This window comes from Nomascus leucogenys, chromosome X (genome assembly GCF_006542625.1).
Source record: "Nomascus leucogenys isolate Asia chromosome X, Asia_NLE_v1, whole genome shotgun sequence".
NCBI classification, from domain to species: Eukaryota; Metazoa; Chordata; class Mammalia; order Primates; family Hylobatidae; genus Nomascus; species Nomascus leucogenys.
In genome coordinates this window covers 88,602,798-88,614,507 of record NC_044406.1, presented here as the reverse complement: position 1 = coordinate 88,614,507, position 11,710 = coordinate 88,602,798, and the positions used below count along the sequence as shown (strand labels likewise).

At 46.5% G+C, this 11,710-nt stretch overlaps 1 protein-coding gene across 1 annotated transcript in view; it reads right to left on the bottom strand.

The window, feature by feature from the left end:
* DRP2 (dystrophin related protein 2) overlaps positions 1–11,710 on the bottom strand; it is a 46,064-nt gene that overhangs the window by 4,308 nt on the left and 30,046 nt on the right. Inside the window, exons 13-22 of the mRNA XM_012498760.2 lie at positions 11,407–11,492; positions 9,412–9,569; positions 8,909–9,075; positions 7,281–7,392; positions 5,626–5,762; positions 5,263–5,328; positions 4,938–5,003; positions 3,935–4,078; positions 1,654–1,891; positions 27–147 (exon numbers count right to left, since the gene is read on the bottom strand). Of these exons, the coding sequence (XP_012354214.2) occupies positions 27–147; positions 1,654–1,891; positions 3,935–4,078; positions 4,938–5,003; positions 5,263–5,328; positions 5,626–5,762; positions 7,281–7,392; positions 8,909–9,075; positions 9,412–9,569; positions 11,407–11,492 (1,295 nt within the window). The remainder of the gene's footprint in view (positions 1–26; positions 148–1,653; positions 1,892–3,934; positions 4,079–4,937; positions 5,004–5,262; positions 5,329–5,625; positions 5,763–7,280; positions 7,393–8,908; positions 9,076–9,411; positions 9,570–11,406; positions 11,493–11,710) is intronic.

Below are 11,710 nucleotides of genomic sequence, written 5' to 3'. Positions count from 1 at the left end.
GGCTGGGAAGGGCCAGGGGAACTCACCTGCAGCCTCGGTGTCTGGAGTAGTTTGTCCCTTCTCCCGGGGGTGACTGCCTTCTGACTGCTGTGGAGAGGAAGCTAGGGACGAGCCTGCAGAGCCACTGCCATCTGATTCGGTGGGTGGCTAGCAAGAGGTAAGGCATGACTTAAGTGGCTTTGCCTTCCTGACAGACTTACTTTGCCTTACTTTGACAGACTCCTGAGCTTAGAAGGGACCTGAGAGACTTCATACCATCCCTCTACCCTTAGACTTTAAGAAGCTTTTGGTATTACCTAAAACAGTGGCTTCCACTTTTAGGAAACTTCTTAGAATATTGAATTACCCATTACCTTCTTCCTTTAGCAACATGTGCCAAAGACTCCCAGTTCTTATAAGAATGGCACTGTAGGCTGGGCACGGTGGCTCACGCCTCTAATCCCAGCACTTTGGGAGGCTGACGCGGACGGATCACCTGAGGTCAGGAGTTCAAGACCAGCCTAACCAACATGGAGAAACCCCGTCTCTACTAAAAATACAAAATTAGCTGGGCATGGTGGCCCATGCCTGTAATCCCAGCTACTTGGGAGGCTGAGGCAGGAGAATCGCTTGAACCCGGGAGGCGGAGGTTGCAGTGAGCCGAGATCAAGCCATTACACTCCAGCCTGAGTAACAAGAGCCAAACCCTGTCTTGAAAATTAATTAATTAATTAATTAAAGAATGGCATTGTACCTAAAGGTCTCTTGCTGTCATTTCAGTTATAATTAAGCTATTTAGAACACAATTCTCTCTGGAAATGTAGAGTTTTACACCTGATCCTTGGTTCATGACATAGCATATGTTAGAAACCTCCAGGAATCCATAGAGGCCATTCCTTGGAGGATCTGGGGAAGAGGCAGAAGAGTGGTATTTTCCATTACATATGATGACAATAATAGGTAACATTTGTGAAGTGTGTACTAGATTCCTGGCATCATGCTAAATTCCATAAATGCATTATCTCTTTTTATGTTCATCACGATTCTATGAAGTTGGTACTGTTACCATCTCTGTTGTACAGATGAGGAAACTGGGGCTTAGAGAGGTTAACTAACTGTCCAAACACACCACAGTCAATTGGCAGAGCCACATGCAAGCCAAGAGCTGCCTGACTCCAGAGCTTTACCACAGCATACACATTGCCTCTCAGAGATGAAAGGTGCAAAAAGTAACAAGAAACACCTTTAGATAGCACAAATCTTTCTCCTGCCAAACTTGTCCAAACCCACTTCTTTCTAGCAAATACCATGATAGCAAAATCAATGTTTTAGATGATTTTTGAAGTTTGTTCTTCTAGTATGGGATTCCAATGGGTTGTGAAGAAATAAGCCCTCAGAAGTCTTCTCTCTGCCCCAGGCCCCACAGTGGCTGGAGGGTGACACAGCGGGTGGCATGGAAGGTAGGTGGAAGAGAGTTGGCTGAAGATGTGACCATACCAGTCTCTTCTTTCCCCCGCCCCCCACCAACTGCAGGCCCAGTTCTCTTCAGGAAGCTACCTGACAGCCACTGCCAAGGAGCTCTCTCTTGTGTCTTCTTTGCCACAGCCCTCAGCTCCCCAGCCCTTCCCCTGGGCTCAGAGGCCGCCCTGGCTCTTTTCCTGTCTCCAGCCTCACCTGCAGGAGAAGCTCTCTCAGACGCTGCAGCTGGGACTCTAGCTGCTTGTTGTGATCTTCAAGGATCTGCATGCGCGTCTCCAGGCGGCTCTTATGTTGTCGAAGGATACGGGCCTCGGCCAGAAGCTCCTCATTGCGGTGGTCTGGCGCTGCCTCAGTGGAGCCGTCAGCCAGACTGGGTGCTTCGGCTGCCTCCTCATGCTGCCACTTCAGGCGCCTCAGCTCTCCCTGGAGAATCCTGCCATGGAGAGAGACACCAAGACCTATGGCTCTAACAGGGCTCTGACTGTCCAGGTTGCAGATGTCCCCTCAGGCCTAGGTGTGAACAATCCCTGTGCTCTTCCACCCCACCTCACCCCCACCCCCACCCCCACCCCCAGCTGTGCTCTTGCTTGAATGGCCACATCCACTTTCTCTCCAGCACGTATGTCATTTACTCTGCCATCCTGAGACCTCAGAGCAGAGAAAGTTGACATTTTGCATAAGAAATGTCTCAGTGCTTTGATGTGCTGCTTTAGGGATTAATTCTGACCTTAAAATCAGGCAGAAACACAGTCTGCAAATAAAGGAGGCATTAGGGCCACTGACTCACCTACTCCATTTTTAGATGTTTAGATTCCAAGGGAAAACATAACATAAACAAGAGACCACCTGTCTTGCCTCTTCTCTCCACAACCCTCCTCTTTGGCCCACTTTGAACACCCATGCTGGGTCATCAAAAAAACAAATTCCAAACAGGTGGCCTACTTTTGGGGATATCACTTTTGGCTTTGTTCGTTTTTTCTTTATTTGCAACAGAACAGTCACTCTCAGCCCAGTGTTTCCCAGGGCCTGCGGACTGCTGCTCAAAGGCAGTTTCTCAAATGATTCATGGTAAAAATCCAGGGTTTGTTTTTTTTTTCACTCTGTTGGGGACCAGTATGTGGTCCCAATGCACATGACTAGTACATAGCTCACACCACGTGCAATTCATCACACAAGTTCAACAACACTCAAACTGGTCTCTACCCTATTCAATGAGATGAGCCTACTAATTCAGTGCTTGAATATCATAGCAATGTCAAATTACTGTAAAAGTTTCTAAAAGCTTACTCTCTGTTTTTTTTTTTTTTTTTTTTTTTTATCTTGCCTTGGACTGGTCACAAACTGGCCCTGGTCCGCTCTCCAAAATCTGAGTAGCACTGTTCTAAAGACTTGCTACTCCAAGTGTGGTCTGTGGAACAGCAGCATGGGCATCCACTGGGAGCTAGTGAGAAATGCAGAAACTGAGGCCCCACCCAGACCTGTGACTTAGAATTTGTATTTTACCAAGCTTCCCAAGTGACTATCTTACACACTACTGTTTGCAAAGCACTGCTCTAAGGGGTACTATGAATTCTACTTCATGCCTCATAAGTGGCTTGGACCCTCCTTAGGTCCCTGCTGCCACCTTTACTTTATGGAAAGTCATGCCTTCCCTGTATTCTTCTTCACCATCCCTATTCCAGACCTCAGACGCTCTATGTAGTGTCATCGTCCTCTGGAATACTTTTACTAGGGTGATACATATTTCTTTCCACTTCCAACATTGAAAGGTCTCTGAGGGCAGGAACATGTCATACCCTCTTCTGTTTTCTCTATGCATTCTCTCTGCTTGCATCTCATGTGTTCTTGGAAAAATTTGGGTTACATTAAAAGGATTCAGGCCGGGCACAGTGGCTCATGCCTGTAATCCCAGCACTTTGGGAAGCCGGGGTGAGCAGATCACTTGAGGTCAGGAGTTCAAGACCAGCCTGGCCAACATGGTGAAATCCCGTCTCTACTAAAAATACCAAAAAAAAAAAAAAAAATAGCCAGGCATGGTGGTGCATGCCTGTAGTCCCAGCTACTCGGGAGGCTGAGGCATGAGAATCGTTTGAACTTAGGAGCCAGAGGTTGCAGTGAGCCAAGATCACGACACTGCACTCCAGCCTGGGCAACACAGTGAGACTCTGTCTCAAAAAAAAATTTTTTTTAAAGGATTCAAATAATTAATATAATAGCTAGCATTTATTGAACCCTTACTGTAAGCCAGGCACTGAGCCAAACACATTATATGCCTGATCTCATTTGGTCTTCACAAGTGACCCTAGGAGGCAGGTTTGATGATCATCATCCCCATTTTACAGATAAGGAAATAGAGGATTACAGAATATAAGTAACTTGCTCAAGGTCAGACAGCTAGGATGTAGAAGTGCCTGGACTTAAATTCAATCTGTCTGCCTCAAGAACCCACACAGATTTCTGCTATCATCACACCCACCGGTTCTCATCTTCCAAGTGGGCCAGGATCTTCTGTAGCTCCCCCTTGCTTTCTGTGGCCACACTGCATGGAGCCTGCTGTCCAAAGGCTGACTCCCGGTCTGTGATGGGGCTGGAGTGCCGCAGCAGGTACTGGTCCTCGTCTCTGCATGGGTGTGGGGAAAGCAGAGTAGGTGGCCAGTTGTTGAACAGAGAAACAACTCAGCTCTCAGCTCAGGCCCCAGGAAATGCATGCTGGAGGATTCACCTCTAAGTCACATCGAGAGGGAAAGGACATATACTGAGGCTTGAGAGGGATGAAAGTGTTCAAAGGAGGCAGAGGCTGTGGTTGGGGGTATTGAGAGAGTGTTTTCAGGATGCGCGTATCTGGATTCTACTTACAGCCCACCAGGAAACAATGAGCAAATCATTTCCCTTTCTGTGCTGTTCCCCCACTCTACCCTCCTTTGTTTCCTCTTCCTCTAGGGGAATCTGAGTCCCAGTCAGGGCAGATTGATCCATGTAGCCAGCAGCTCCTAGGACCTCTGAGCAGGGTGAGGACCTCCCTAGAGACACAAGACCCCTTCTCTGGGCTGTCATACCAGGGAGTTCCCTTGGCTATACTTCAGCCAAATCCCTGATGTCTCCCAGGGTTAGTGTAGCACTAGATAGGGCTTTGGCATCTTGAGCGCAAGATAATGGCTCCTTTCTGCAACTTCAGATGAGGGACGGCATATTCTTCGTTCCTCAAAGTTGTGTATAGAAGGATGGGATCTTGTAACAGTAAGGGACTTGGAAAGATGGCAGAGAGCTAGTACATCACTCATTTCCTAGGTTGATTGATAGAGGGAAGACTGCCTTTCCTACTGAACACCGTGCCCAGAAAGCAGCCTTCCTTCCTCAGGGAGCTAAGGATCCTAACCACCACACACCCCCATTCCCTGGAGGATATACCCTTCCCAAACAGTGGCACAAAGATCTCAAGGAGAACTATTTCTGGCAAATAAGCAGCTGTGGAAACTCACATGCTGTCATCTGGGGACAGGCTGTCATTAAAGAAGGAGCAATTTTGACTTTCCATCTCAGCAAGCCTAGGAATAAAGAGCAGAGGCAGGAGAGAAAACAGGATGTGGGGCCTGCTTCCATCTCAAGGACTCTAATCTCACAACAGGATCACTGGCTTTGAGAGCTGCCCCAACTACTCCTAAGTATTGGACCTTGCTGGCTGCTGCACACCCCACTATGCACATCCCCTGGCCCTGACGCCATTCTCCTTGTCCCAGCTGAAGATCCTTTCCCCTCGGACTTCCTACAACAGCTCCCACCCACCTCCCGCAAACCTGGTGGTACCTGCTGGCAAAATGCTCAATTCGGGAGTGTGTGTCGGCGTGTGGCAACATTGGGGAAGAAGCCGGCCTAGAAGAAAGCAGCAAAGACTCGGAGGACCAAAGACTGGGCAGCCTGTTTCCTCCTCCCTCTCCTGCTCCCTACATTATGGACACGGGCAAGAGCTGATGGGAACAAAATACAAAGACTGGATTCCAGTCTACTTCTCAGGCCAGAGGGCAGGTCAGGCCCAAGCTGAACTGCCCTATTGCTAGTGGGATTTACCTTGGAACATTCTCCTAGCCCACCCGGGACTCGGCCCCTTCACAGCATATGATCGGGCTCAGTGAGGCTGCCCACAGCCCCTGCTCAGCCACCAGTACTCACGTCTCACTGTAGTCAGCCTCCAGCACTGATTGCACAGGCAGATAACCTCGCTGAGGGTGTTTGCTGAAATAATGCTTGGAGCGGAATTTATTCTTTAAGGTTGTGGCAAAGTCCCTCATGTTCTCACTGGATGTGGTCTGAGGAGGAGACAGGGCAGAGGAACTTACCCTAATGGCTTCCAGATACACTGGGCAGGTGTGGCTGCTCTGCTAGAGCAGACAGCCTGCTGGGTAATCCACTCTTGCTCATGCCCACCATATCCTGCTCCTAGAAGAAGGTCTGGGAGGATATATGCCAAACTCAACACTGGTTGCCTCTGGGAAGTTGAACTGGACGGGTGGGGGCCAGGGTGAGGAGAGAGAAGTACTTTCATTTTATACTTTAAAAAAATTAATTGTCTCAGTTCCTCTAAAAGTAAAAATAATAATAATAATAATTAATTTTGTAGAAACAGGGGTCTCACTGTGTTACCAAGGCCGGTCTTGAACTCCTGGGCTCAAGAAATCCTTCTACCTCGGCCTCTTAAAGTGTTGGGATTACAGGTGTGAGCCACAGCACCCAGCCTTTGTTTTATACTTTAAACGCTTTTATATGATTCGAATATTTTATAATGAGCATACGTTTGTTAATTTTAAAAATAGCTTTTCTATGAATTCTAATGATGTAGAGGATGAGCAGGTGGTAGAGGATTATCAGTCTACCAGATCCAGCCAGTTTTCCATGTATGACTTTTCTAATGTTTTCTTTAAAATGATAATAAACGAAAAGTAAAGGGCATGGTCCCTGTTCCCACCAGGCCACTCGTTTCTGTGCCAACAGGATTTGAAGAGATGAAAGCTTGGACAGATGGACTGTGGGGAAACAGGTTGAAAAATAGGAGAGAGAATAGGGGAGAGAGAGCAGTGGTGGGAGCTGGGGATATGATCAGGGCTTTGGGAGCATCTGCAGGGACAGAAAAGGGTAAAGATGAGTAGGGAGCAGAGTCAGTGCTGGAAGCTAAGCATGGAGCTGTGGGTTTTAAACACAGCACAGGAGCAACTCTGTGGCTGGAGTTCAGGGATGCTGACTGAACTGGGCTAAGGCAGGTATGGAGGACACAGTTACTAACCAGGGAAAACCAAGTGGAGTTTGGGGGTCTAGGTAAGGGACATATCTTTCTTTTTTCCCTCCAAGGGATGAGTAATTAATTTGTGCATAAGCTTTGGTACTGACTAGAAGGGGTAGAAATAATGACAAAGCATCAGGGAAAGACTGAGTGACCCAGTACAGAAGCAATATAGGAAGCTAGCCAGGAAAAACTTAAGTGAGCAATGGAAGGCGAATCACCTGGAACTGCCTTGCTCTCTCTGTTTTGGTTTGTTTGTTTGTCTTGCTTTGTTTTGTTTTTCCTTAGACTTTTCTCTGCAGTAAAACAGTGAGTGCCCTTTAAATGGCTGAGAGTGTCCTGGGCCAGCTGTGGTCAGGCCTGGTGAGGGAGAAGCTCTGCTGGAAGAATAGAGAGGCCTGAATTTCCCAAACCAGTGAATCACCAGAGCTCCTTGGAGAATGCTCCCCACGGGAAAGCAGAAAACAATGAGCCAATGCTGGGCAAAGTGGATCAAGGCCTACTACCTAAGAGCTGCCAAACCCTCCCACTCAGCCTGGAGGCTTCATACCGGTGTGTAATACTCCATGATGGGGTAGTGCAGCTTATTGCCTTTGCTGGCCCTGCCTGTCAAGAAGCAGGTCTGGCAGATGTCGACGTTGAATTGCTTCAGACTCCGGTACCTTGGGGGAGAGGAGATGTAGTAGGAAAGAGAGTCCAACGTGCCACAGTGACCTCCCTGCTGTTCCCCTAACATTAAAATATACACACACAGTAGAAGGGGATGAATGAGGCATGGAGCCATAACATGCCCAACCTCGTATACATAGCAGTGGCTGAGTTCTCAACAGATGAACAACTTTATTCTAGAGACTATAAATCTCTATGAAATCACAAGGCCAGATTCCCAGGAAGTGTGGGAAATAGCATTGTCTCACCACCTTTGTTTAAGGGAGATGGGAGGGAAGCGGGGGGTAAATATCTCATTATATCAAATGGCCTTCTAAACAAGGATGGCCCAAACAGGTCCAGGCTCCCAGGGACCACCACCTATCCTGGAGAAATTACACTTCCAATATGAAGGCAGTTCTTTCTACCAGCCTTGGCTAAGTTGTCTAAAAGTTATTTCCAAAGGTTGTTCATAATAATATACCTATTATTGCAGAATAAAGAATAGCCCTTCAGATCTACTTTCAAAGCCTGGCTGAACTGCCCAACCTTGTAGCATAGGACAGTGAAATGCCTAGACTTAGAGGAGTCATACGATCCAATATCTAGTCTAGATCTACCACTAACTAGCTGTGTGCCTCATCTGCTCATCTTACGAAAAGCAGAGTGATGATAGGGAGAGTTGTGGGTTAGTGTTTTACAAAGGTAAAAAGTTGAGTGTTTTATGATGAAAGTCCAATCCAGGATAGTGGTTACCTTTGCTGGGGAAGGAGGGGAATATAATCAAGGAGACCCCAAATGTATTGCAATAATGTTTTATTCCTTAAGTTGGTCACAGGTATATACTGTGGTATGCTGAGGCCAGCTCATACCAGCTCATGACAGTTGGCTGTTAAAATTTCAGGGGTTTTCTAAGCTAGTTGTTAAATCTAGCCATTATTAAATTATATAAACTCACAATTAAATAAATTATATTACAAACAAAGGTAATAAATACTCAAAACTCATTACTTCCTAATTACTTTGCTACTCTCTATACTCTTGAGGTTACTTAACATCTATTGTATCTGCATGATGGACATGCTATATAAATGGTGTGCAACTGGGTATCTGTTTCTGACTCTGCCCAGAGACCTCCTGTAAATAGCCTGATGTCATTCACAGTGGGAGTATATACATCACAGAAATTAGCAAATGCTACAGATCAGGTTTCCTTTTTTCTTTCTAGAGAGTAGGTTGTGAAACATTTGCTGCATACCATTTAGTATATAGGTGCTCTTACACCTATGTTCTTCTATACATTTTTGTAGGTCTGTAATACTTTATAATACAACTAAAACAAAATATTTCCTCACTTCCCATTTAAAAACAATTAAACATTCTGCAATAGAAAGGATTATAACAGTATATAATAATGTACAATAGACTAGCTGTAATTATATAATAATTAGGTAACACTTTATTTTATAATATCTCAGTTATATGTCACATATTTATTATTATCATCCCAGCAGGTATTGTTTTCCCTACCTGAACCCCTTGATGGGGCACTGCCTACAGATAGAGCACTTGGTCTGATGCTTCACTTGCTCAGCAATGGTGACCCGATGCAGAACAGCCAGCCACACCATGGACTGGGGCTCCAGGTTGACCCACTCCAGGAACTGGGACGCTTCAATGACTGGCTTCCCGGTGCTCTACAGAAACAAGAAGACCAATGGGAATGACTGAGGCCCAAAGTGTCTTATCCCTAGAATGGCAGCCCTCAGAAGGGCAGGAGAACCAGCAGGGGCTGGGTTGGCCTGTTCTCCAGAGATGTTCACGTTCTGCCCTGTGCTAGTTGAGCTGACACCGTCCCTAAGAGGACTATGATTCTAGAGCCCAGGGAACCCTCTGTCCTGTTGTTCCATCCCAATAAACTCCCTTGCATCTGCATACTTCAGATCAAAAGCCTAGCTTGTAGTCCTCCTTCCCTTCTTCCCACCCTTCCTGCAACCTCCCTTCCCTCCTCCACTCCCCAGTTCCATACTCACAAAACGGAAGCAACTACGGACACTGGGCTCCACGTTGCTGCCCCCAAAGGCTGCCACTTCGCCCAGCTGACGGGGCACCTGAATGGCCTCATGAAGCAGGACACCAAGGTGGCGCTGGTCACACTGGCTGCCTGAGTTGGCCACTTGGCTGAAGAGGTCTGCTGGCCCCACCGTCAAGAATGGCCAACCCCGACACAGGAATGGCCGGAGAATGGTGAGGAGAAAGGGCAGGAAAGGAAAATAGGGAAAGAGCACAGACTGAGCTAATGACTCTTCAAACTGGACTACAGAGGTCTATCCCTGACCTTCTAGTAGCCGAGTTCTAAAAAGAGCATTCTCTGAGTTCAGAGAGAAAAATCAGGCCAACACAAAGAGAGAATATCAGGGGGAGGGGGAGACAGAGAAAGAGTGAGAGACAGCGAAAGCAAGAGAGAGAGAGAGAAAGAGAGAGATCGAGTGCACTGTGTGTAAGAGCAGTGCCAGACACAGATATGATACTGTTGGGAAAACAGATTCTTCCAGAAACAGGATGATGGGGTATGGGCTCAGGGGCACCTGAACATGAGTCACAGTCAGGCTGCCATACCATCTCTCCTGTTTATGTAGTCTGACACTGCAGTAATCTCTCAATTGTCCACACAAATGGAAGGAAACACTGGCATGCATAATCCAAAAAGAGAAGCTAATTCAAAACATCTGATCATCTAAAAATTATCTCTAAGTCGTTGTGGAATCTACTATGATACTTATCTTTGTATATGGGTTATTTAAGCCCTTCTAGGACTGTTCCCATCCACATCCCAATCCAGCCTTAGCAAACCTCTTCCAGAGGTTATTCTCTGTCTGCTTCATACCTCGCTTAAGGCTTAGAAAATACACAGAAATAGAAGGCAGAGAGCCTAGGTTCGAGTTCTGGGTCCATTACTGCCTAGTTGTAGAATCATGGGTAAGTCATGAACCTCTCTATGCTGCAGTTTCCTTACTTTTTAAAATTAGAGATGGAGTCTCACTATGTTGTCTAGGCTGGACTTGAATTTCTGGGCTCAAGTGATCCTCCCACCTGGGCCTCCCAAAGTGCTGGGATTACAGGCATGAGCCACCATGCCCAGCCCAGTTTCCTTACTTTTAAATTGATGATAAATAATCACTGTTCATCCCACCGCAAGGAAATGTTGAGAGAAATACATAATATCATAGCCATGAACATGTTTGGAAACATTCTCTTCCCTGTAAAGTTTTTCCAGACTGCTGTCATCTGTCTCTTTTCTGTCATATGATATAGGATATATTCTTGGCCATTTGGATTATTCTCATCAGTACTTTCTAAAAAATGCTTTCTGTGTACTTCCATCTCCTCCTCTGGACTGTAAATCATTGGAAGCAGGGACCATGTCTAATTTAACTTAGCACTCACCCCATTTAGCAGAGTGGTCAACACACATTAGGACTCAACAACTAATCATGCTGCTACTGAAAAGTTCAAAATGCTGAACACAAGATGGAAGACAGAGGGGAAGGCAAAGGTACTATAAGCCAAAGATGTGAAAAACTACAGAACAACATAGTGTCCACCTCCCAGATATTGGGGATTACTGTGCCCTGCCTGTGTACATAAGAAGTCTCTAGTGACATGGCTTGAGCTTCAGACTAGAAGAGGGCTAAGCCTAATAGGCCACAGGGGAATGCAACTAGAACATCAGGGCCCTGGGTACCTCAAAATGCCAACATAGACCCTGACTAAGTACTTCCATCAGTTCAGAAGGAATGAAGCCCGTTGGAGTGACACTGGGAATAGTAATACACCTTAGGCCCATCTTGTCCTTTGGCTGTCGTGTGTTCTTTGCAATAGTGTGAACCAAGAAGCATCATAAGGTAGCCCAAGTAGCCCTCTGCTGAGTCACAAGATGTACCTTCTGCTTATCTTACACCCTTCCTCCTCCCTGCAACACCTCTCCCTCTACCCAACACCACTCCACACTTTGGAGTTATACTCACACTGAAGTTTTTCCTTCACTTCCGTGCCACACAAGCATGCAATGCCAGTCTTAAAAGACAGTGCCCGCATCTTTCCGCTGCGACCACTAGGTTTAAAAGAAGAGACTGAGAACACGAATGTATGTAAAGGGTTAACATCTTGGCAATCATTTCCCTCACAAAGTTGATCCCAGCAGGGCCCTGTTCCAACCATGCCCCAAGCTGAGCTGGGTCCAAGTCTACTATGGGAGCAATACCTTTCCACCAGGCCCACTTGAGACATCCCATTGAATTTTATCCTGGAGGCTTCCAGAGCTGAAAACCC